The following is a 27,535-nucleotide window of genomic DNA, read 5'->3' on the forward strand; positions in this document are numbered from 1 at the left end:
AATCCCCTACCAGTCTTTTGCTATTTATGGGAGGGCACCATATATTTAGCAATTTTATTTTCACCTTTTAATCACTATAGTCTTAAAAGAAAAAATTGTATTTGTCCATCATAGTCCTCCTTTCGTGGTCTTTCCATCTTCTTTTGTTTTATGTCTTTGTCCTCCATTACACCCAGCCTTTGCTTATAGTTGTAGGTTAGAAAGTAGAAAGTAATTATTTTATCCATGCCAGGAACCACAATTATGGAATCCACAAAAGGAGCTGACAAAAGAGAAGCTGTCTCTGCTCTCAGCCTTTACTCCCTCATGCCTGAAAACCCAGAAGTAAATGTGCATGGCCAGAATTCTCAATTTCTTAGAAGAAAGTAGGCAGGCATTTTAGTCAGTGTTTTCTGACTTAGAAGTGGTAATAGGAAAAGCTGAGTATGAGCATCTCTGAGGATGGATAAGCACTTTGGTGTTAGAATCATCACCTACCTGGAACAGAGAAAAAATTTCAACAGTTTGTTTACTGCAGCTCCATGAGCATTGCCTGCATTTGAATCAGTAGGAACTTGCACTATATATGCCACTTAAAGCACCACCCTTCCAGTTTTATTTGGCCCATAGCCTATGTGTAAACCTGGCATAACTTCAAATTCACACCCAGGATCAAAGTTCTCACACACACACTTGTACCACATGCACGTAGTTGGTTGAACACAGATGTTTAGCCCCACTTGTTACTGATGAAGTGTAAATTGTTCTGTGTGTATGGCTGTGACAACTTCCTCACATTCCACCATTCTAGGGCAGCAGAGTATGCCTAAGATGCCCCTCAGTTATTAAAGGTAGAGCTCCAGTAGTTAAAACTGCTCTTCTTTTGATGAAGGAAGAGGACAACAGGGAATTTGGTTTCACTTGGAAGAAACATTCACAGTTTATCCACAGACCACTTGGACTGCAAAGCTGGTCTGCAAGGGAATTAACAAGAGAAATGTCTTGACAGGATGGGAGAAGGGAAGCTCAGGTTTATTCCACACTACATGAAATAGGTAAGTAAGCAGTTAAAAATCTAAATACCAGGAAATATGTCTAGAAAGACTATTTGATGCACGGGGGTCCAGTCCCATACTAATGTAACCAGAAAATATTTTCTTTGATTCAAAGTGATTGTGCTCCCTTAACAGTCAGAGTGACTTCTGGCTCAAAGTCTGCAAAATCACAACTCTTATTTCCAATACAGGCAGGCAGCACAGTGTAGGGAAACGTAAGGGAATATGAAATTAGCCCCACTTTCCAACCAGTGTTTGGACCCAAGACTCAGTCTCCTTCCTTAGAATTTTCTCAAGGCATGAGAAAATGAAGAAGATCTGGTGACCCAAATGTATTATTTTCTTATTAGAAGTGAACAGAAAAAAAAAAAAATCTTTCATGTTCAAGGTACGTTCAAGGAATATAAAGGACTCAGTAGTTGATACCTGTTCAGTATGTTGCCAGCTTCTACAGTCATTCTTTCTTTCTTTGGACTTGATGCTTTCAACAGTCATTTACCACTACAAAATGGTGCCAGAGCACTACAAAAGAATATGCAATAAAAAGGAATAAAGCAGAGGATTCTTGCAGGGAAATATACAAGATCACCTCTCCACATAGCCACCTCAGCAAAAATCAGCATTTATTACCTGTAAGCTCTTCTAGATAAACAATGAATTAATTATGTCACTTTTTGTTTTGTCAACTTCTTATGAATTTTAACAGTGGACTTCTCTAGCCACAGAGCTGCTATAGCAGAAACCTATGAACAAGAAGTGAAAACAGAGACAGAAATTTTGTTTCACTGACCTTGAGGGGGGAGTCCATAGTTTTACAATGACATCAGAAAACAACATGGCTGTAATTTTCGAGGGATGGAATAAGTTCCATTCTGTCTTCTAAAATAACATGTATTTTTGTATGGAACGCTAAATGGTGCCTACTTCATGTACTAAATATATACTGAGAGTCATGGTAGTGACTTGGAGCCAAGCTCAGAAGACAGAACTGCTGTCATACATAAACACACAGAGCCCAGCTTTCAAAAAGAGGCACTTTTATACTGTGACAGAACAATAAAGAGGGCTTAAACTGGCTGTACACATAAATAATGAGTGTATGAGAATCATGACCACAGAGTTTACTTTAAAAAAGCAGAACAAAGGGACAGATGATGGGCATATGATAGATTGGACGGTCATATGTTTAATAAACAAATGCATCATAAATCTTTGCAACTCATCATACAGTTGGAACCGGATGATTTCTCTGCCAATCATTTCCCCTTGGCACTTACTGGCGCAATCTAGATACCACAGACAGCTTTAAATAATTCCAGTTCAAAAAAAAAACAAGAAGAGAAATATTTCCTTTTTCCATTAATATATTTAGAATATTTTTCTCCATATTTTACCTGCACATTTTCTGAAGATAAAAATGGAATGAGTTCAAAGTTTCGTATTATTCTACAACCTTCTCAATAGAAGAGGAAAAAAAAAATCCATCTCCCCAGTGAGAAAGACAACATTCATTTTGATCCTCAAAGATTCCAACTGTCAGGAAAAAACCTGAAAGTATTACATGTCGAAAAGATATTTAAGGATGTTTTGAAAATCAGAGATTTTAGTCTCTAAGTGACTGAATTGCTGGTAATTAAGTAATTTGTCTGTGAGAGAAGATGGATACTAAACTGATCTGGTCATGACTTTAAAATTCTAAGACTGAAGCTGATAAGATCCCCCTAGCAGAACAGTCTATCTGTACTGGCACTAAACCTGACCGACTCCTATGCACTTAGGCATGTTTTAAGCACATATACCAACCATATGCACTAATTATCACACTTTGGACACAGCTGCTATAGATACAGAGGCAATATCTATGCAATATAACAGCCAACCAAATATGCCACCATACTTTGAGAAAGCTTAAAACAGAAATTTGAGCTTGCATCTCCAAGACACCATCACAGTGGCATCACCTGAAAATATAATTTTATCTTCATTTTTTATTTGTGATGAAAATGATTTAAAAATAATCTAGAAACAAATTTTTTTTTTACTTGCAGGAAAAAAAAACTCCAACAAACTACTCCAAAAAGGAAAAACTTAAAAACTTTGTGTAAGTCTGGAATCTATCAGGTTAAAATTCACTTTTAGTGTTTTTTCTTGCTCTCCTACTTTGAATCTGAGACAACACCGGCTCCCTCTGGTGGCCAACGTACAAAAAGAATTCAGTTAAAATCTTGTGCACCACGAAGCTTAATCTGTTTCTAATTCACTGGATTTCGTATGAGTTGAGAACATTCATCAGAATAGGTTTAATCATGAATTATACATCTGTCCTTATTCCCTAAGAGCACTGAATATCACTGACATTGGAGTTGTAAGACAGGAATTTGTTTTGATTTATAAGTTATCTAGGCATTTATTTGTTCTCCAGAAAGGGCTCAATGATATTTTCCCTTTTTTTTTTTTTGATTGCTTATTTGATTTTCACCCCAGATATTTTAACATGAAGGACAGTATTTCAACAAGGTTGTTTGGTAGTGCAGATAAATCCTGAGTCTATTAAATGTGTTTCTTACTAACTCTGGTAACAGCATTTTGGTGAAAAATTTATTATAGTGGTGAATTTGTTATTAACTTTTCCATGTCATTCTCACTACACTTCCAATGTCTCTAAGGTTAAAATAAAAGGAGCAAAACCAAGCCAATGTCCTTTCATATCACTGCTGACCTATGACTCCATCAAAGAGACCTAAACTGATAGTCCTTCCTGTTACTGAAAATGACAGAAAAACCCATTCTCTTTCAGAAGCGGAGTTGAGAAGCTCTTACAGATCCTGAGCTGAAGCTTGGAACAAAGAGGAATTCCCCAACAATACCTCAGGGCTGAGCTGGTGCTCAGGAACCAAACTTCCAGTGAGTTCCTGGTCCTGTAATCATGCTTTGCTTAAACCCCTCCAGGCACACATGGTATTATGCATTAACAGTTCTGAGACAGAGTATCTCTGCAACTTCACTCAACAGATTTTGATTTCATGAGTATCACTGAAAGTTTTTTCTGACACCGTGTACAGTACTGGGGGGTTTCAAACTATGCTAATGTCATAGTATAATTTCTTGTAACTAGGATGATTTCTTGTAAAGACACAGAAATCTTTCTTCTATATTTTTTTTGCAAATTCTGTTTAATAGTATATCTATGTATCTGTAACTTATGAAATCATAATAAGTAAATATGAGTGAACATAAGCAACGATCCTTCTTAAATCCTGAAAAGCAGAGCTTGTTAGCTTAAGCTGGTCTTTAAAATGTTGAACCTAGGAACTTTACAAAAACTGTTAATTCTCCTGAACATATTTTAGAGGTAAAATTTGCATTTTAATTAAAGAAAAAGTAAATTAAGTGTAAATAATGAAGTTTTTGAGATTTCACCTACAACTTTTAAGAGCCTGAGGAGGCTACCTAGAAAGAGACTGCTATTTGTAGGAAACATGCCAGCTATGTAGAGAGGGGCCACAGCTGTATCCTTTCAAAGCAAGGAGATTTTTCATTAAAAATGTGATTTTGTTGAAAACTTGTGCCACCTTTCAGTGAAAATGGTGTAAACGGAAAGAACTGCTTTGACGATACACAGTACTTTGTACTCAATATAAAACACTGTTTCACCACTTCATTATTTTTACACTAGTTTGAACTCCATGGGCCATGTAACTGTGGAGTTACAAATAGGATGCAAATAGAGTAATGAGAATGGGTAAATTAGGTTCTTAATCGTCACATTGTGAACACATACTTGTTTTTCTTGGTTCTTTTTGAGAGAAGACTTACAATTAAACCATTGTCTTGTCTTAAGAAGGTATTACAAAGTACCTGGCAGCTTAGAGAGTTCAAATCCACTTGACTTTTATTAGAGGACCCTTAGGGTACTAAGTATACTTTCTAAAGAATAATTTAAAATGTACTAACTACATGTTATATTTGTATTAAAAATGGTCAAACCCCATTTTAGTCATATTTCATATTATCTGTAGGAATGCTTTGCTTTCTTATTCTCCATTTTGCCTACCTGGAAAGGAGTCAAGATTAACATGATTATTTGCTTGAGGGTAAAACAATAATTTTTCATCATTTAAATTAGAGTTATGTATTGCAAGTCACTCATTTAAATAACATGAATGTCTTAAAGCACAGTACATTCAAAGTACATGTGAGGTCACAATAGTCCTGGGTGTGTGCACCATTATATTACAACTCATAAAGCCTATGTTTGTAGCTCAGGATTATTAAAAATACATGTCTTATGGACCATTCTCATGAAGAACTTCCTTTAGCACAAAGAAGTTTTTGCTAAGTACGGACCTATAGATGATATTTTAATTAGAACTCACTGACTATTCCTAGGACAAGAGCAAAAAGGAGATTTGTAGAACTAGATGTATCTTGAGCAAACAGCGTTTGTGTCTTTTGTTACAGAAATAGAACACACACCTCGATTTCCACAGCATGTCTCCAGCATCAAGATAGAATTACTCATATTAAGCACCAGGATGAAAGCATAAGTAAAGAATATGAATCAGTGCATTTGGTATTGGTTCTCCGTATTCCTTTTCAGCCCCTTATAGATGCAACAGATCTTCCTGTTTCTTTTGCCTTGACAGCTTGATTGATAGCCAAGATACAGAAAGAATCTTGCACTTCAACTTGACTAGGCCATGCCCAGTACTAGTTTTGTTCCAAAGGAACAAAATAGATGCAATGAAAGGAAAATAGAGCAAATAGGGAATACAAAACTTTATACCTAGGGTAACAGAAAGAAAAAACAAAAAAAAAAGTTCTTAGAAACTTTTCATTAAAACTTTAAAAAATATGGAAAGTAAGACATCCTGTCCCCAGAGCACACACTTTTGCAACACCAAATCAAAGCAAACCATAGCTCAAAATAAAGAGAATCTTTCGGAAAAGAAAGACAGATAATCATTCTGAGGCTGATATATAGATTTATATAACACACCATTCAGATCTGGAGCATACATCTCACAAATGAGTATGAACCACAGCCAAAAATAATCAATAGTAATTAAAGAGAATGTGCAAGTTTAAAAAGAAAAGCTAAAATCTCAGTCAAAAAAAAAAAAAAAAAAAGAAGGGTTTTTTTTCCCAGCAGAGGAGGAAGGAAGGCAACAGAAGAATCAGGGTAGCAGAGGCAACAGGAGGTTCAGAAGTATGAAGGTCATAGGAAGGAGGCAAGGTCTGTCAGACACGCTTGGAGTATGAAGGGAATGATGCACAACAGTAAACTGTTGGGGGAAAAGAGTAAAAAGGATAAAATTATAAGTATTGTGTAGGTCAGTCAGCAGAATGGCTAGCATGCTTAGTAACATTAAAGAATCAGATGCCCAAAGGAGGTGTAGGTGCATGGGCACGTGCTAAAATTTGGAATTCCACAGTTGCTCTAACTGCCTGGGTTCATGTATAAGCTAACTCAATCCTAAAAACACAATACTTACTGATACGCAATATGTCTGTGAATTCTGCTCTACTTGGCCTGAATTTTAATTCTCCAGAAGGAGCAAGATAGATGATATTGGAGATTCAACTTCATTCTTTAGCCTCAGATTGCCTGAATGAGTAAGAATAGTGATGGCAATAAAGGCCTCCTAAGCCACACCCGCAGGCATACTTGCTTTAAAGACCACCTCTGAGAAAGAGAAGGCTGGGTCACTTGACACATGCCTTATGAAGCAGTGTAGCATGACAAGCCCAGCAAAATTCCCTGCACAGCAGCCTTCAGTTCTCAGCTGATTTAAAGCCACGTGTAAAAGAGTGAAGTTTCCTCTGTGTTTCTACCCATTTTTGCTTCAAGCTAACAAAACCCAACTCTTAGCATCTAGTCCTGTGAAAGACTAAATATATATATATATATATATTTACATATATATCTAAGGTGACTGAAGAAATATGACTGAACTGTTTGTGAAACTGTCATAGCCTTTGCCAACTGGCTTGTATTACCTGTTCATATATCAGTGATATAAATGAAAAAAAATTAACAATTAGATATATAGACAAGGCTCATTTCTGTTCTCGTAGTACCTTAAAATTGACCTGGTTTTATTCATCAACCAGTAATACACATGTCATCTACAGAAAATAGTGTACCCACTCCTTCACCCCTTAAAGACCTTCTAATTAAGGGATATTTGACTATTTTGATCTACAGTTAAAAACAAGGGTAGGTTCAAATCATTATTTCATTTCTTCAAAGACAGCGCACTTTCTGAAATTTACAAATTAATCAGTTGTCAAGTCCTTACCCAGTGTAAGCCCTGAGTTCATAGTACTTTATCCAGAGCCAGAGTGAAAACTTAACTTCAGGATCTCCTTCTACAGGAAGGTAGAGTATATAGTATATTCTTTCCCATAGAGCTTTTAATTTCTTACTGCATATATTAATGATAGTTCATGACTAGCCAAATAAAGGGCTAATGTGGAGTTTCATAGGAATACTGAATTTACCCTAATGAGCTGGCTGACAGTTCAAGGCAGCAGTCTTTCACTATGTACATTCTTTACCTCCGGTAAGTAGCACAGAGCTTATGATCAACTCACACATTTGGAACTTCACAAGCAATGTGACATAACCAAAGACCATGCAACAATCTCCATCTCTGCATTCCCAAAGTACAGTCAATCTTAGAATCAGGCCGTGAACAATCTGATTAGTAAGATAAGGAAGGAGAAAGGATCCCATAAACACATCAATTTAAATGTGCACACAACATGCAGCTAAGTTTCTACCAGACCAAATGTTAGAGAAAATGTTGGGTAATTAGAATAAAAATATTTATTCCTTGCAAAAACTGCGAGGAACTTTTGTATCCTTGTTTGTGGAAGAGATTTTTACCATTTAATACAGAAAAGCTCAAGTATCTTACTAAAGGCCATACTCATTAATTACTTACACTCCACATAAATCTGGAAAACTCAATGAACAATGACTGCCACCACTCTCTATGAAATGAAAATCCTTCAACCTGTGTCTCCCAAAGCACAAAGAGACAACTGTGTGTTTGCTGGGAGGGATGGAGGGAGGGAGGCAGGCAGGTAGGCAGGACAGTCCTTCACAGACAGTGGCAGATCATAAGGAGTGAGAATTTAAACTCCACATGATCACAGAATTTTAACTTATAAATGGGAATTTTTTCTCATGGAACACACACTGCTGTTGACAGTCACCCACCCAGCAAAGGAAGACCACAATTATTATCAGAGAAAGCTGTTTTGAGAGTGATTTCAGAAAAAAACATATCTTTTAACAACACCTGATATCAGCAGTTTCTCATCCTCCCCACCTCATTCTATGAGAAAACACATTTACTGAGGTTAGAGTTAGGAAGATTGAAAATTTTGTTGTTCTTTGAATCTACTGCCCAAATCTTATTTGCACTGCTTGAGGCGTTCTCAGGCAATAAAACACATCGTTGCAAAACATTGTTCTTACACGGCTCAATCCCTAGGGTATCTAAGCACCTTTCAGAACGGCATTAGGCAATGTAATTAGCATCTGTCCTACGTGCTGCTGTCTCTCATGGGTACATCTATACACATTTCTCTTGTGTAAATCTACACACTTATCTTTATCTAGGTAGGACAAAGCATAATTACAGAGCTAAAACTTGTCCCTCTCCAACACTGATGCTTTATGTCTAAAATAAGTACCCACTAAGCTCTTGCTCTCAGTAAACTGAGGACAATAAAAACTCACGTTATGTTTCTATGTATAAGCTTAATCAAATCCTTTTGGCTGAGATACTGTGTTTGTTTAAGAGCAAATGATCACACTGATTACATCAGGGCTGCATTGATTAAAGGGTATTTGATCAGCAAGGTAGATCAGGAAAGCATTGCAAAATAACAGTGATAGAAACTCAAATGAAGCAGAAACATTAATGCAAAGAAGGCCTCAATGGATTTTTAATAAAGAAAACATTGTAGGAAAGCTGATGGTATCTAGAACAAAAAGAAGATTTTAAGTATGATATGATTTCTGTGCATAAGCTGGTAAAGATGTCTTACGGTTAATCCTCAATAAAATTCAGGTTTTCTGTAAGTATAATTGCCTTAATTTCCATTGTTAGCTCCAATAAAACTTAACAATTTGTATCTCCTCAGCACAGATTTGACAAATAGTACTTTAGACTTAGCTGGTAATCAACAGCAAACACACCCACACTAATGTATTAGAGTAACTGCAACCTGCAGAGTACTTTTGGTAAACAAAAGGTCCTGGAAAGAGATCATCTGTCAAATTAGTAGTTAGTGGAGACATTTCTCTATTCCATGGTTAGGAGACAGCCTCCTAGTCTTCAAAGGAAGTGCATCCATGAGATGTCATAATGTGCAGAGCTTTGCTGCTTTTACCAGCTCTACATGGGTGTGCAGGGCAAGCCCACAGGGAACATAATACATGATCAAAGACTTGGATTGTGTACAAAGATTTAAAGGCAGTCAATGGATAAGCACGAAAAAGCAGCATGAAAACATGCTTTTCACAAGTACATGGGCATGTGAAAAATATTGTACTGCTTTGTCTGATAACTGTTATGCCCCAAGGTGAAGAGCACACAAAAGACTACTCAGAGATGCCAAGAAAGATGTACCCATTAGGACAGGAAGGCTTCTAACAATATACAGTGCCTGTAAATGGTTTAATTTTTCTTAAGGAAGACACTGTAGTTTTCAACCTAGACTGATAGACCCATTGACTCAAAGGAACTCATCTTTGGGGAGACAAAAAAATTGTTAGTACAGAAAACCAAACATGGGGAATTAATAAAAGACAAAAGATTTTTTTTTTTTCAGTTGAACAAAGCAACAAAGCTTGATGGTTATTTTAAAATGTACAATGACCAGGTATTGCGTGCAAAATTCTCTCCAAGCAAGTGTTTTGCTTACTTTATATTAATTAGTTACACTGCATTGGGCATTTTGAAAGACAACAGGCTGGAAAAAGGGGGAAAAACAGACACGGATGTCTAAAGAGCAGAGAGGAAAGTCTGGAAAATCTACCCTGACAGTAATCATCAAAAGAATGGAAATGCGAATACATATATTTTCAAACATACGTTTAGGTACCAGCTCTGTTGGTGCTGTAACATCTGCTTCTCTGTAACACACTGTTGGATCCACAATGTCACTGCCAGGAGGAGGGTAAGGTGGGGGTGGGGGGATCACTAACTGGGGGGGACCACGAGTGGTGCCCCTAGGAGGCTTTTGTGGCACCTGCCGTCCATCACCTACAGGGGGATCAATTGACTTGTTACTTCATTGCAAGATAATGATCACTCTGTTCATTTTTATTTTTTAAAAACACACTGATTTTCCCTTACCCACATCCAAATCTCTCTGGATCTAGTTCTGCTCTTATTTACATCCAAATAATCAAGGGAGAAAGAAAAGGTCTGTCTTAAACCAACAGCAGTGGGACCAGAATTGAGCCCAGCACATACATGTACATTACAACTACCAGTTAAAATCTCTGGTTTTGGCAGGCATAAGGACGGAGAAAAATAGTTAAGCAAACTAAAAAAAAATTGAAAAAAGCTGTGTAAGAAAATGTGAAAAATTTGTTTTATCTTCTGAAGTGTCAAACTGCCTGAATTTGTTGACCTCAGATACTTTATGTGACTATTTTCCTGACTCCTTCTGAGAGAAAGAGGAAGAAGTCTTAGGTCACTGTTTTGAAGTAGGTATCTTACAGGCTTTTCTGCTCTTCTTTTTGAGTCAGTTTTCATTATTTTGACATTGTAGAGAAGCAGATGATTAAATTATTTTTTTGCAAAATAGTGTTTGAAGCTATCAAAGTAAATGCTCATAACTTTGTGGGGGGGGATTATTTCAACACTATGTGCAATAACTAAAGAAATACATGCGTCTTTGTGCTGCACTCTGTGAACAACTTTCAATGTAAAAAAGCCACTGCCAGCTGGTAGTGTATAGAACTTGAGCTACTGTTACTTGGAAAGTCCTTAGAGGTTGAAGGTGCACTGAGGAACCATGACTACCTGCTTGTTCTGCTTTCATATCCTGCCTCAAGCATGTGCTGTGGTCATTGTTGAAGATGGATGCTGGCAGAGACAGATGTTTGGTTTGATCCGTTCCTACACTCTCTGGCTTGTGCTTTGGGGCTGAGAAGGGAAGCAGCACCAAGGGGGAAGAAAAAAGATTAAACCATTATGATTTTTCACTTAGGAGTCACTAGCTTCCAGAGGAGTATCTTCCAGAGACACAATTTAATGCTGGCAAATGTGCAAGCCCCTTTTTTACTGGTTTGAGGAAATTTGGCACAGTATTTCGGTGTCACAATAACTGATTCAGTATGGAATACTACAGGGAATTTGCCAGTTTGAGAATATTTTTGATAGGATCTTTTGCTTTGACTCACATGGATAATTGAAAGCTACACAGGTATCTTTAATACTTTTTTTTCCATCGTGTGACTGACTATTTCTTGCAGCATGTTTTTTCCCCTCAGTAGAGTCTTGCTTTTTTCACAGCTTTTCTCTCATGCTTTCAGAGCCATCTGTGCTTTCTCATTGTTTTCTTGTAAGGACCCTGAAGAGAGGCTGTTTTACCAACCCTCTCTGGCTGTAACATTTTTTCTTGTTAATGAACACATTCATTCAAGAAAGTAGCAGAAAACAAAACACACTGAAGACAGGGCTACTGTGGGACGAGTTCTTTGTCAGTGTAAAATAATAAGGCTCCATTAAAGCAAATGATACTACAGAACCCTACATAAGCAGAGCACTCCAACAAGCACTTATGTACACAGTACTGAACAGACTAGAAGTAGCTCTGCTATATCTCATCTGTAACATTTGAGCACCAATACAAAAGAAAAAGAACACTTATAAAAAAGTTAAAGCAACAAATGTCATCAAAAAGTGTCCAGTAGTAGGGCAAAGCATGAGAAGCAGTAGAGTGTGACCTCTGTAGTGATTAAAAGTAAGCCAATTTACTGAAGACTTCTGTGTTATTTGGCTCAGCAATAACACTGCCCTTAGACAGTTTAAATAAGAGCTGTCAATGGAGTTGAATATGTCACATGATAATGGATTCCTGCTGCTACATAAATGCTGAGGCACTAAATGCGAAGCATTTACTGAAAATAAATGTTGGAACAAAGCCAAGAGGTTTCTTACTAAACTGTGAGGCATTTGTAATGCAAGCAATTATGTATGACAGAATGTCATATCTGTATGTCTTAGGCATTTTATGAAACATGAGGTCAAAGGCATGAACTGAAGTGCACTGAGTGCATTACGGCACTTGAAGAATGATTCTCTTAATGTACTGAAAAATGAGTTTCAATATGCAGGGTCATTATCTCATAAGTTGACCCATTATAAAATCACTTTGCTTGCTAGAAGCATAATCCTGGTGCCCTCACTCAAGCAAAGCTACCAGGCAGATAAGAACAGAGGCCTGGGAGAATGTTTTTCAGTTTTCCTCTGTGAGTAAATGTGGTGCCACATGCAACTGAAGCTACAGTTTCTTTTGCTGAGTCTAGGTACGTATGGCATTCCTTTGAGAGCATCAGTTCTTTTCTTCTACTGATTAGCTTAAGGATCAACAGATAGTGATATATAACAAAAGTGAGAATGAAATTAAAAAAAACCCTAACTTTTCTTTATATAGGCAGTTGACATCAAACTGTTGAAGGACTATATGAAAATCAAATGTCTTCAGGCTTTAGAAACATGAGGAAACACTGAACCAAGTTGACTGTATTTTGGTCCTAGCAGAACGTCATGGCTTCAGATGCATTCAGTATTGCCTGGTCTATCTCCATTTATTAGAATTTCCATTTACTATTTCGGTATTTCCATTTACTAGCAAACCAATCATGACCTTCAAGGTGCAGAATAGGCTCAGGGCTAGTGCTTTTGAATATAAAATTTGTGACAAATATTCAAATCATCTGATGAGTGTTATCTACATTTTACTACCCTGTGGTACTCTGAATGGTGCCATTAAAAAAAAAAAAAAAAAAAAAAAAAAAAGGAGGTAATATAGAAATACTTATTTCCAGACTTTCATTCTGCAGAGAAACGTAGTTTTTTCCCCAAGTTACAAAAGTTTCCAAACTCACAGCATAACAGAATTAAGGCAACTTCAAACAGTGAGTATTTAAAGCCCATGAATAGGGTTATTCAGGAGAAAAGAATGCCTCTCACCCATTGTGCTCTTCCTCTTGTCTTCCCTGTCTTCTGTCCTGTTTGGCATGGCAGGAGTGGGTGGAGCAGACGCAGCTGGTGGAAGAGGGGCACGCCTCTTCTTTTTCCTTAAATCATTCAGGGATGCTCCTTGTGATAGCTAACAAAGTTAAAAGTAAGTACAGTAAAGGATATATTTTGTTGATGTTGTAAATTTTCAAAAACAACAAAAAAAAGTGTTTGCCATATGACCTAATTTCTCAGCACAGTATATATATAATGAGCATTTATAGTGACAACCAGAGATTAAAGAATTACAGTAATATTACACTCAGAAAAGGAAAGAGACAAGAACAGCTGATGAGTGTCACAGCAGAAATACCAGTCTGGTAGGCATTTGATGGTTTTGGAAAAAGTGAACTGGAGAGCCCAACACTCAGCAAAGCAGAGTATGACACTATGTGTTGTTAAGCTTGAGCCATAACATGATCTTCTTTTCCCATTGGTTTCTTCAAACATTAAATTATGGTTAAATACTCCAATTGGCATGTATAGTGAATAAACTCTTTCTCATTTCTTTTATTTTCCTCTCAAATTCTTGTCTAAGGACTTTTGAGAGAAGAATCAGAATTGACTGTTTGCTTGCATGATGATATGAGATCACACTGTACTCTATTCATGCCTACCAGACTTCACAGACCTGCTTTTGAAGGTCTGTAACACTTTGGCTTCCAATAATTGCAACATGCCGGTTGCTATGCCAAGACTTCTTTACTGTCTATGCTGCTTTTAAAAATATGAAAAATGTTATTACAAATGACTTGGGTTTCACTGGGTTGCACAATATTTTCTGTAGCTTGTTGGAACTTAGCTCTACTTCCTTTTTCTGGAAAAATAATAATAATAAAACCATGTAGGAAGATCTGTGGAATTTTTATATTTGAAAGGTACTGACAACACTAGTCAATACTAGGCTTTGCTGAGGCAGAAAGTAATGGTGGCTGCACACATATAACATGCTGCTAGGTATTCCTCCAAAGGAGTCTTCAGTTCTTTGATTTAACTGCTCTGTCTATCCCAATACTTCTGTACCTAATATGCAGAACTGCGAGTGGTTTTCTACTATTTCAAAGGTCTAACTAATAAAAATAAAAATAACAACAATCATATTAATAATATTTCCTTTAATCCAGAGGATTAATGAACCCTTAAAATACAATTGTTGAGGGAGATTTTATTAAACAAATGGTAGCTTCACACTGCTTAAATCTACCACCAGACTTCAGAGGAAAAACACTCATTTACAGCTTTCCTTTCCTACGTTGAGTAAAAAAATCTGAGCATAAATTAATTTTACTTTATCCTAAAAGATAAGGATATGAAAAGAGTCTCTTAGCCTTCCTTTTTAAAAGCATTCAGGAGGATCTTATTTTTTTACAAAAGAGCCCTTTTGTTCCCACCTTTGAGGATTGCACTTTAGCCACCACGCCACGAAACAATTGAACGATTTCCACCCCTTGGGGAACCTTTGTCCTACATGGGAGAAACTTGGTAGTAACTACATTGGACATAGAGCACAGCAACCAGGATGAGCTGCAGCTTCACTCCAAACAAGGGTGGGAAAGAAAGGTGTCCTGGTCCTAGTTCCTACTGTCATGGATTATGTCAGCATTTTATATTAAATTTCCACCAGATACAGTTCAGGACTAAAGCCAGTGAAGTGAATCTAGACAAAGGTAGGCATAGTAAATGGGAAATAATGTTAGAAGTAATTAGCAATTTTGTGGACCTAAATTTTGGTCACCAAATTTCATAGAATTTAAAAAACATTGGACTTATACCCAGAAAAGAGCATCACACCAAATTCTCAAAACAGATACAGCAAAATTTTAGAGCTCCACTGAAAAACTTTTGCCCAATGTTATAGTGTTTCTCCATATTAAGATGGGACATTCCACTGACAGAGAAACTGCCTATAGTGATTAGAAACTAACTACAACTAACTGAAGTTGAAACAGAATGCCCAATATTGAGCTAAACATGGGAAACTCCATTTAGTGAAACAGACTCATCAGGCTTTGGTTTTGAGGGGAATTACACCAAGAACAGCCACCTAATGTTGCATTCTTCTCCATTGAAGAAATTGTCAAATACACAATTTGAAAAAAACAAAACATTCTTCCACCCTGCATTTTAAATAACTAACAACATGTAGGCACTTAATGCTGCGTTTTGATTCTTCAGGATACTATCTTACAGGAAAAAAAAAAAAAAAGAAAGAAAATTATTAAAGTGGTAATTTTGATTACTACAAAGACTGCAAAATTCAGTAGCTATGGAGAACTCAAATCACCTGGGAGACAGGCACCATCTGAACTTTCACAACACTTCACAAGTACAAGCTTGACTTTTGCAGCTGTTTAATGGCATTTTGCAGCTTCCACCTTCACTTCTCCCTCTCCAGAATGAAAGGTCATTTTATTTTAGGACAAAAATTGGTTGGACTGGTGATTTAAATGATAAAGCTAGGAAATCTTGACAATCAAGGCACAAAGTAAGGAAATGTGCCTTCCCACTTAAAATGTTAGAGATCACTAATCACCCTTCTCCAAGTACCAGATGAGTGAAGGATGTTAGCTTGGTATATTCAAATCCCACAAAGACACATAACTGCTTTCCTATGAAGAAAGGATCCTTGTTAGAAGCCAGATTATCTTTTTCAGCTCTAAGGATTCTTACTCAGTCGAATCTTCTGAGGAACATTAGATAGACGTATGGATGATCACGCTGCTGCAGTTAAAGAACAGGCTAGGAAATAGCTAGTGCACGACTGCAATAATGAAAGTTTGGTGAAATACACACACAAAAATGCTTTTATTATACTGTCAGCTAAGTGCAGTATTCTTCACAAACACCATAAAGAAGATGAAAAGCCTGTTTAAAGCCAGACATGCTACAAAGTACATAAGAAGTATCTAGTTCAAGAACAGGTCATAAAAATTGTTAAAAGTATCTTTTCTTTAATTCCAATTTCGGTAAACCGATGAGGCTAAGCGTAAATGGAAAAAACACAAAGAACATTCTGTTTCTTTCTTTCAATTGTATATACAAACCCAATAGAACTCGAAAATAATTTGTTATGGCTGGCTGCTTCTTTTATAAAGAAATCAAGCCTTAACAACATTATTTGGAGTAATTTCCCATTGAAACTTTGTTACAGGAGCCCCTCTCTGAGTATAACAGAATATTTCCTAGTCTTAGCACTTGTGCTTCACCTATATTTATGAACAAGAAATTATTACATCAGCTCCTGTTACAACAAATACATAATTTGAAATGATGTTCATTAAGTTCTGACTGTAATTAATACCATGAAGTGAGCTAGAATAAAAGAGGTCAAAATGACCCACATCTGAAAAATAGTGCGAGCTCTTTTCCCCTACTGATAAGACACACAATAATTAAAATAAAACCAAACCAAACCAAACCATCACATTCAGGGCTCACATGCTCTTTGAAAAATACTTCCAATATTGCAGACAACATATCTGAGCAATGTGCTGAATGTGTTTCCCTACTGTGAAAGCTCAACATAACAAAATTTGAGGGCTCTAGATAAGATTTGAGAATATATTTAGAGCATAACAACAACATCATGGGGAGGTTACTTGTCAAAATTGTGTAGAAAACAATCCTACAAGGCCAATGCTTGAAATTTTCCATCAGTAGCATTTCACAGTCACCCTACTTGCAAACAATCTGTGGACACTGTAAGAGTGCATGTGTAAACTGAGTTTAAGTTTCCTTATGTGTAAAAGTCCAGTATTTTCTTTGGGTCAGATTGCAATGAATATAAAGTAACAAACAATATTAAAGGAGGCCCAAGGAAACAAAAGTTACCACTACTGAAAATTCATCAAGCATTCAAAGACAAGGAGGTTCTCAGAATTCCAGTGTGAGCTCCACTCCTTGGCCTTGCTTGTCCTCTATTTACAGGCCAGACACTGGTTTTGTATTTGTCAGTCCTTCCCTTTTAAACTTTCTAACAGAAATGCTTATTTATAAAAGTACTAAATCATCTGGTCAATGCCAACTTTCTTTAATCCACAGACCCAACTAGGCCCAAATTCACTGCAGGTTTACGGCTCCTAAAACTGAGTCTCCTTTTGTAAGCCAGAAACTGCATCATTAATTAGCATAGTTTGTGTTTCCAAATCCAAACCAGTCTTTCCAGTATTTTTATAAACATTGCAAGAAACATTTGTCTTATGGCAACAGATTTTTCTCTTTTACTATCATTCCTATCATTTTGCCATAGAAAGGGAAAAATCTTGAAAACCTAAGAATTTTCCAGTCTCAATATTTAACAAAATTTTCCTCAAAACAATGTTCTTCCTGGTCAAACAACATAGCTACAGATGATACAGATGTATCAGCAATAGAATAATGTCTGGCATAAAGATTGTTTTTAAGGGATGTCAGATTATTGTTGCACATATGCAAATAAAAAAATTTATAGCATATGATATATGCTATATAGAAATTTCTTATGCTGTCTTACTTCTTTCTCCTTTTTATGCAATGTTACACATCAGGACCTTTTATTGTCTTATAGAGGAATTGGCTAATTTGTATACAAATTGTCTTATTCATGGAAACACTGAATGACTACAGAAAGTATTTTTAGGAGTAAAGAAAAAGAACTGGAAAAAGGACACATGGATTCAAACACCAGCACACCCTCATTACAAAGTGGTTCCATCATCCCACACTGACACTCGGATTTAAGTGAGCCAGATTCTGATACACCTGCTGATGATGATATCATGTGGGGTAAGAGTGTCTACTGAATTTCAAAAATGTTTAAATGCAACCCAAACAGAACAAAAACCCCAGAGCTAACCTGTAACTGAACTAACAACAGTATCATGCCAAACTATGTGTGTATGACCATCTCAAACCTCTTTCCCCTGCAAAAAAAAATTAAGAAATCTTCAAATAATTAAGGGCCATTTTACAAGAATTCTAAAAGAAAAAAAGACACATGTTTCATTAATTGGCTTTAAACTCTTGATATAACTACACTAATCCTTTATAATATTCTATGAAAGACAAGTGATACATTGGTATGTAAGATTTATGGGTTTAGATTTAAAGACATATTACTATGACATAACTTAAAGCAGTTAAGAAGAAAATATTTTGATCCAAGAAGAGCTGTTCTAGGAAAATCAGACAAATAAATCTTTCAGCTGCAGAATGGAGACATTAATCTCTCCACTAAACTTGATGATATAAAAGCTATCCTGCCCAGCTGATTCTGCATTTTCACACGGCAACAGATGTTTCAACCTGCCTAGCACCAGAAACCACAAGAAGTCCCAATTGAACATTAATGTGTCTTATACAACATTTATTCATGTGCCTAATATTCTTTGGACAGGTCATACATCAATAGTCTTTTCACTGGCATACATTGACAAAGGAAAATTCCGTGAGCTCTCAAAACTGGGCAACTGAGCTAAGGAGGCTGACCACTTTAAGCTACATTGAATAAAATTGTCTATTCAGCACTGAACTTCTCTACCTTCTTTCCTTATTGGGTAGTATTCTGTTTCATTTGATTAAAAGATGAATGTTTAATCCATAACTACACAAGTGCACTAAAATAGAAGTATATTAGAAACTGCATTCAAAGAGAGCAGCCCGATGTCTCCCAGAAGCATGTCCTTACTGTGCAGAATGCATTTGTGTGGGTTATTTAAAATGCTTACTAGGATACCATGCAATACAACAACATATTACCAAAACAACAGACACAGAGATAATAAAAAATTTAGCACATTGAAAGACTTTTAAAGAGGCTATCATTTGGAAAACTTGTCATTTTGGTAAAAAGCATAGGAATAACTACACTTTAGAAATTAGCAGAGTTTCTCTGCATTGGTCATTTTACTTCCATTCATGTTGATGTGTTGGATCTCAAAGCCTGGCAATAAAATGAATAAAAATAATTATTGATAAACCAATTAAGAATGGAGATAATATTTGTTTCATTTGTTTCTGTGTTTCACATCAAAACATGTGTTTCACTTAGCTTTAAGTAAGCCATATGAGTAAGTATGCCAGGATAACAAGACTGATATTTGGACCAACAGCTTGTGTAACTCTGGACACATCGCTCTCCTGGGTAACAGATGTAGATGGAGACTCTACTGCTACTAGATGTAGATGGAGACTCTGGAGAAGCTACTGCCAACTTGAGTTTAAGTCCACAAGAAGTGCAAGCAACCCTAGGAGCAGGATAACCATGTTTCAGTCCTGATATCACCACTCTCTATTAGGGGGCTTCCTCCTGACTTTGAAACCGCGCTTCCTTGTGCTCTGCAGGTGTCTGTCTCACCTGTAGCCCAGCTGTACTCCTGTAGCAGAAGCTGTACTCCCTGCCTCAGCTTCCGAGCTGCTTTGCTGCTGGAAGCACTCAGGCACTGTGGGAAATCTGTCTTAGAACTAGAGTGCAAACTGCATCTGCCTTCTGAAAATAACCCTACCATTAATATTTTAATCACATATCGCAATATTTTGCATAATTTTGCCTATAATGCTTAATTTCAGATTATTTTTTAATTATATAACTTTGGTGTAAAACAGAATTTTATAACAGAATTTAATATTGATTATTAAAGATCAAGCTCTGACTGCAAAAACGCCTCAGTCTTAATAACAGATAAAATCTTAGTACACTGGATTTTATAGAAATTTCTATGTTCTTGTGCTATTTTATTCACAAAACGAAGAAGACAAAAGGCAAGTATGTCCTTGAATACTTGGCTGATTGGTGACAGAAAGTTAAATCAGTTAACACAAGAAAGCCAGTACAAGGTGAAGGGGCAAGCTCATTTTTCCATCTGTTTTTATAGAACACACCCTTTGTGAAATGTCACCGTCAAGGACAGTTAAAAATTAATGCCATTCTAATCTTTAAACCCTTTAACGTGTTCAGTTAAATGTGTCAGACAGGAAACTATCCATAAACAAATCTGAGATGTTAAGTTACTAAGATAGCTGTGATTTCCTTCTTTGCAAAATCTCATTTCTAGCTGCAGTATTATTTCCACTCAAGGAAATCGCTCTACAACACCAAATATTTTCACATGCATTGAAACATGTAGACTACACAAGTCTGCGGATGTTTGCTTTGGCAAAGAATTGAACTTCCTCTGTTTCTCAGAATACAATGTAATTCTCCTCATTTATGTCTTCATTTAGGGGGGAAAAAAACCAACAAGAACCCCCCAAACTTCAAAATCACATTTTAAAGCCACCACAAACTGATTTGCTACCAATATTAATTTCTCCTCTACAGAATTTAAAAAAAAAGGCAAAATCAACCTCCAGATTTTAATCTCATATTTGTGCACATCTTTTTAGTTAGAACTATATTATTAACAAAACAAACGAACATTAATAAGAGTGTAAGATGCATAGTAGCAGTGCAGTTCATATTTCTTCTGACAACTTCATAAATGAAATTGATATGATCAATGTCATCTTCTTAAGTGACTGCCTTTTGGAAATGCATTAGACTAAGAATTTTATACATTATCTTTCCTTTCTCAGTCTCACATCCTGGATTATAGGCTGGATGACTGGATGATCTGCTTGTCTGTCCTTAAAAATCTCAGAGATACCATGAAGATTTGCAAAAGTTATTTTGCATCTTCTTCCAATTTTTTGCAAATAGGATGTGTTGTAGCCTAAAATGTGTTAGGGCTAGAACGTGGAAGGGAATTCACGCAAACATATGACAAGGAGCAAGAAGAACATGATCCTTTCTACTTCCAATAAGTGACATACTTCCCTGGATCTTTTAGGTTTTTCCCTAGACTTTAAATTTTCTTCTGTAGAGATAGCCAAGTTAAATTTCTAGTGCTTAGCACTAAGTCCTAGGCAATCACCTTAGCAGTCTTCTCAATTTAGAGAAAAACATATCTGATTATTTCCAGTGTTCTACCCCCTTCTATCAGCCTTCTCCTTCCACAGACACATAGAATGCCTGGGAAACATGGTTTAGGCAGTAAGTCAAGTGATAGTTTCTGATTCCTTTCTGATTCGGTAGGTCCACAGAATGGTTTGGGTTAGAAGGGACCCTTAATAATCACCTTGTTTGTGCCATGCCTTCCCACTGCCCCCTTCAAATTCCCACTCAAGTCAAGTTCTTTCCAGTACCTACAAACACCAGCCAAAAGCCCCTCAATTTCCACAACCTAAAAGCATGAAGAGGGGAGAAGAACAAAGTGGTACCACAGTGTCAATTAGATATATTACTAGGACTGTAGCATAACATGGCTCTACATCAAGCTACTGCCCACAAGTGTCAAATTTTATTATCCAAAATTACAAATAGATTCTGCTATGAAGACTTGTTTGCGGAACCCATCATGGCACACTGCTTGTTAGCCACACCTGGAAGTGTCAGCAACATAGAGATAAGCAGGACTCAGGGGTTGCCTACTGGGTCTCAGGAGGTGAGAAATTATATTCTCATTAAGAGAGGCATGCTGCAAAAAAAAAGAGGTCCCTATTTCTCCAAGTGACCTATGGCAACTTTAAAGAGGATGTGCCAGACTCTTTTCAGTGGTGCCCTGTGACAGGATGAGGAGCAATGGCCATAAACTGAAACACACAAAATTGCACCTCAACATGAGGAAGAACTACTTTACCTTGAGAGTGGCAGAGCGTTGAAACAGGTTGTCCAGGAGGTTGTAGAGTCACTCTGTCTGGGACAGAACCCCTCTGGATATGTTCCTGCGTAACCTGCTCTAGGGCACCCTGCCTTGGCAGGGGGGTTGGGCTGGATGATCTCCAGATGTCCCTTCCATCCCTAAGAATTCCATGATTCTGTGAAAAATAGCTTGAAGTAGCAGAGAACAATTTTTTTTTTTATTATACCTGTGATGTTTTCCCTTATTTTCTTAAATAGCTAAACAATGACTATGCTATTAAGCCATAGAATTAACCCTGATTGACACAGCACACATTTACTTTGTTAATTTTTCTATTCTGTAATTTTTTACCTTTTAAATTTAGGATCTATGTAAGGTGGAGTTAAAAGCAAAGTCTGAAAACTGATGCAAACCCAGTTTCTAAATTAAGCACAGTGCTAGGGTCATTTTTCATCACTCATTGAATGCCAGCTCTTCAGAAGTCTTGCTGCTCAAAATAATCTTTGTCTATTAACTTCCCCTAAATACCATGCTCAACAAAGCCTCATAATTACTTGACACATACTTTCTTCTTTAATGAGAGCTAAAGCTTACGATGACATCAGCCTGTTCTATTTGTCTGAGACTTGCAAGCCAGATGAAGTTTACTTACTGAGCGTTGCAACCCTGCCAAAATTTAGGGCTGCATAGAACAGCATGTTCCGGCCCTAATGTCTTGCCAGTTTTCAATGAAGTGCTTGACAGAGACCACATGTGGAGGTCAAGTGATGCTATCATTATCTCACCAGATGGTAAGCTGTGGTATCATTCCTAAGGCAGGTAGTATAGTCTGTTCAGAAACAGTTGGCAACTGAACCATGAACTCACAGCCAGAAGCAACTGGATTATTGCAAAAGATCAAGAATGCTATCAATGCTGGAAAAAGACTATTCCAAGAATTCTTCTTGCACATAATTCAAGGATTCAACTCTCAAGACATATGTTTTCTTGAAAAAAAACATGGGAGTCCTCCTGCCAAACAAATCTTGCATTTTTGCATGATTATTAAGTTATGTACGTTAAATTGTAAAGTAAAGACACTGTAAGCTTACCTTGCTTGTGTTCCTGCATATATATGCAGGTAACTCCAACTTTGATGTCAATTCAGAGGTTATAGCTACACAGGTTAGAGTGCAGGACTGTAGTACTTTTCAAAAAACAACAGGAAAATAGACCATGGAGGAATCTTACAAAATTTTACAATACATTCTCCAACCCCTCTAAAATAACAGCCTATCCAAGTCAAATTGTGAAGCACTCATCACTTCACAAAGTCCAGCCTTCAGCTAAAGCAGGTAAACAATTTGAATCACAGCTGAACTGACATTGCTTCTATTTCCTGGACAAAGTTGCAAAAAACCTATTTCTGAAACTGCAAAAACCCACACAGTGGATTCCTCTTACAATGTAAAAAGGCATAATTTTAAAGCAGACCTCAAAATTTTAAATTCTTCTGGTGCAAAACCTGTTAATTGACTGTGAACATTATGTGAGTAAAGATTTTCTCGAAGGGGTGCTGCAAAATGAGTCTTATCTCCAACTGCACTTCTGAGAGGTTCTACCTTCTTGCTAACACAAAAACCTCTACTGAAATTTGGAACTAGTGCCTAGTTCTTACTGGCCAAGCTTCAGGAAAAAATATAACCAATTGTAGTTAATCGCTTCTTGACTGAGAAAGCTTAGACTCCTTTTAAATAATTCATCACACTGTGATACCTTACTCTATTTAAAATTACAGGAAAAAAAGTTGAAAGAAAAGGAGGGACAAAAAAGCTGTTGGAAAATAAGTTGGCTGCCTAAAAAAAAGAGTTTCCTAAAGTTATAAAAACACTTTCTGCCACTCTTTTTTTAAATGAGACACATGCTGTTAGTAAATAAATGCGCAGCAAAACAAAGCTGAGCATCAGGACCAGTAAGGAGGATGGGTAGCAATTTGGACTGAAACAACGGAATTTCTTTAGCAGAAAATTCTGTAATATATTATTAAAGTACAACATACCTCTAACTGATACTCTTTGGAGATGTTGAGAAAGTAGTCACTACACTGCATGCATCATTTAAGCTGTAGTTTATAATAACTACTTTTAACAAATTAATGTGTTTAAGCGCGCATACACCAGAATTAATTTTTGGAGCTGTTTTTATCATAAAAAGAAATACAAATTACTCCCTTTCTCTAGCAGCTTTTTTTAGCCTTCCTAAATTTCATGCTTTACATGACAGCAAGATAAGCCTTCAGCCATCATTGCACTTTACTCTTTTCTTTTAATTTGGGCCTGCATCATTTATCCAAACCAAAGTGCAGCTGTTAGCTAAATTAAGCATCCAAACTGCACAGCAAACATTATCTGATGTGCTGTCAGCTGGCTTAATGTTTGCTATCTGATTATTGTTTTGTAAGACATGAACAAGTCTGGCTATTTCTCATTCAGATAACTGAATGTCATGTTTAAAGTTCTTTAAAAATGAACAAAACACCTTCAAACTGGAAATTAATTGTTGAGTTTTAATTTCTTAGTCATTTACCATGGTATAGGGCATTTAAAAGACCACAGGTTTTTTTACTACTCACTCTTGTTTCTATCTGTACACCTTGATAATGGTCTCTACAATAGGATAGCACTAGCCAGGCTCAGCTCCAGTGGAAATATGAAATACATAAAGCCTTTCAGGTTTATGACTGCTTACAGAGACTATTGTTTCTATAAAACAATGTGTGTCATCACAAAATTTTATGTCTGTGAAGGGCAACAGTTTGTACATGGCTTTTTTGACAAGGCCATTAAGTGAAAGTCATTAAGAAAAGCTCCACCCTTATACACTCTTAAAAATATATTTGCCAAAAGTGGATAGGCGGAGGGAACACCCAAAGAGATTGACTTCCTATCTCCTGAAAGGTAGAAATATCATCATTTTCTAAGTGAAACAATAGCCCCGTCACTGAACAAGACAGAAGTGTCTCAACAGTTCCTTTCTCAGAGGACCTGCAAACTAGAGAATATATCCGGCATGCACCTGGATCAGATATTGATTTGAAATGCAAAGGGATCACATCTTTCATGTTGCTTTTTATTTTGTCAGTGAAAAGCACGTGTCCTGTAGAGTCCACTGGACATCACCCATACAGCTCCCAGCCACCTGTAATATGAGCTGTATAAGTACATCTCAGTATTTTGAGGCGCAGCCCAAGGGGCCTGCAAATATGATCCTCAGAGTCCTGTGGGACTCTGTGATTCTGCAGTCACACTACCAAGTCATAAAATGCATACCAGGCAAGTTGCTTTAGTGTTGCAAAATTCTTATTGGCCTTATGATTTACTGGCAAAACTTCCAGTCTCATTCTGCAAATGCAGTTTTGCACTTAGGAGCACAAAACAAAGAGACTGATGACTGGGAACAGCAATCAGAGGCAGCTGTTTCTGTTTTTAATGAGAAACATGTTTTTCTGGTCATCAAATTACCACTGATAAGAAGACCTAGTGAAGTCATTGTGAATGCTGCCAATGACTTTTCTGGAGTGATATCAGATTATATGAGACAATTATTTGGGTATGACTTTCTTCAGTATTCTCCAAAAATAGCTGCATGTGTTAGATCAAGAGTTCTGCTCAGGCTTCTTTATTAGACTGTGGCAGGTACCTACAGGACAGCAAAAGAAGAGGAAAGGTATGTTCAACACTACCTTCTCCCAAATACTTTTGTGGCTACCAACCACCTTCATTTTAGAGACTTCCTGATGTGATTTATCTTTCAAAATTCATAATGGATTTGTCATCCTTGCAGCATTTGTTCAATCTCCTCTTAAGCCTATGTAAACTTTTAGTGTCCATAACAACCTTGGTTGACCAAGTCAATGAAGACCCATGTGCTTTGACTTTGGGAGTTTGCCTGGTTTTTTACCCACTTTTCCTCTCTTAACATGCTCTGAATTGGATTTGCTTTTTTGATTGCTATTGAGCTTGGAGATTATTTTTTTCAAATAGAATTGTCTTCTGATCCTAAGATTTTCCTAATGAGTTACTGCCAGCAGAGAGATCAGCATCTTACAAGGTCTTAGGAAAAATTAAGAGTGCTCTTTTCTCATGTATATCACTTCACCCTTCCCCACACTGAATTTAACTACTTTCATCTCCAAGTGCTCCCAGCACTCAATCTCATAAGGTCTTCTAACTGTTGCTCTTCATACTGAGTCTTAGTCCTTGCTATCTAGATAACTCAAGTAGGAGCAACAAAATTTCTCGCTGTTTCTTATTCAGGTCATTTCTTTATATTATCAACATGGATGGTCAAATACTCCAAGGCTTCTGCAACATTTCATCACTAGATGAGCTGATCATTTAGTTCTAACCTGCAATCTCTCTTTTCCTTTCTTTTGCGTCTGTTATTTAAGAGTAAGATGACCTTATTTATTATGAAACTGAGACTTGGTTTCCTTATGAAATTCTTGATGAGGGAACTTGGAAGCTTTGTGGAAACTCAGACAGAGTGTATCAACCAGATCACACCCATCTGCTTGCTGAATGCATCAAGAGCACTGTAAGGGAGTTGTAAAGCAGGGTTTCTCTTTTACAAAAGCTTCATTTACCCTATTCGCTATCTTTACAAAGATGTCAACTGGTTAAATTCTCTATTATATTTCCAGTGGTTTTGCCAGTACATAAACCACCTAAGGAGGCTTGGGTTTCTTTTTTATTTCTCTTACACTTTCCAAACAGCAACTATATCTTTCACCTGTTTTCTCCAAATTTCTTCATGCCAGAATGTGGCATTGGCAGCATTTAGCAGTATTATTCAGTAATTTTTTTTCCTCTATTTCTTTGCTTGTCATAGTAGAAAGAGATTTACTACAGACACAGTTATTTTACACAATCTTTCCTATTTCAGATAGCAGTACAGTCTCTGGTGCATTATCTTGAGAATACCTCACACACCTGCTGCTCAGACAAAGGACTACAACATGCTGCTTAGACAAAGATCTGAAGTGCACTCCTTATCTATGTTATTGGACAAGCTTGATGGTCATTATCTGTCTGTGCCAGACCATTTAACCTGTGAAAAATGTCAAGCCAGGTTTAACTGTTTTACTATCCCAGACTAACAGGCCAAAGACTCTAGCCAAAGCATAAGACCAAATAAATTATTTCTATATGGTTCTATGAACAGAGGAAAAAGACCCCATGATACCCATAAACTCTCAACATCTATAGAATGCATCAATGAAAAATATTAGCTTCTAACTAAAATTTCAGGCAGAATGACTGGAAGAAAAGTGCAAAAAAAATAGATACTAAAAGCCTAATGTAAAATTTTTGTAATTACCATGCAGTATTTACAGCCTTGTATATCCAAAATAAGCAATTGCTACATGAATTTGATGTGAAACACAGAAACAAATGAAACAAATATTATCTCCATTCTTAATTGGTTTATCAATAATTATTTGTTTATCTGTATCAACAGAGAGACACAGCTACTCTTTGACCTTATCAAAATATTGCCCCATGGCAATTATCTAAGAAGTCCTCAGCCC

At 36.8% G+C, this 27,535-nt stretch overlaps 1 protein-coding gene across 2 annotated transcripts in view; it reads right to left on the reverse strand.

Moving 5' to 3' along the window:
* COBL (cordon-bleu WH2 repeat protein) overlaps nt 1-27,535 on the reverse strand; it is a 155,629-nt gene that overhangs the window by 39,076 nt on the left and 89,018 nt on the right. For both annotated transcript variants that reach the window (XM_053957926.1, XM_053957917.1), the window contains 2 exons: nt 13,262-13,400; nt 10,148-10,318 (listed from right to left, as the gene is read on the reverse strand). In XM_053957926.1, the coding sequence (XP_053813901.1) occupies nt 10,148-10,318; nt 13,262-13,400 (310 nt within the window). The remainder of the gene's footprint in view (nt 1-10,147; nt 10,319-13,261; nt 13,401-27,535) is intronic.

The sequence above is a fragment of the Vidua chalybeata genome, chromosome 1 (genome assembly GCF_026979565.1).
Source record: "Vidua chalybeata isolate OUT-0048 chromosome 1, bVidCha1 merged haplotype, whole genome shotgun sequence".
In the NCBI taxonomy this organism is placed as follows: domain Eukaryota; kingdom Metazoa; phylum Chordata; class Aves; order Passeriformes; family Viduidae; genus Vidua; species Vidua chalybeata.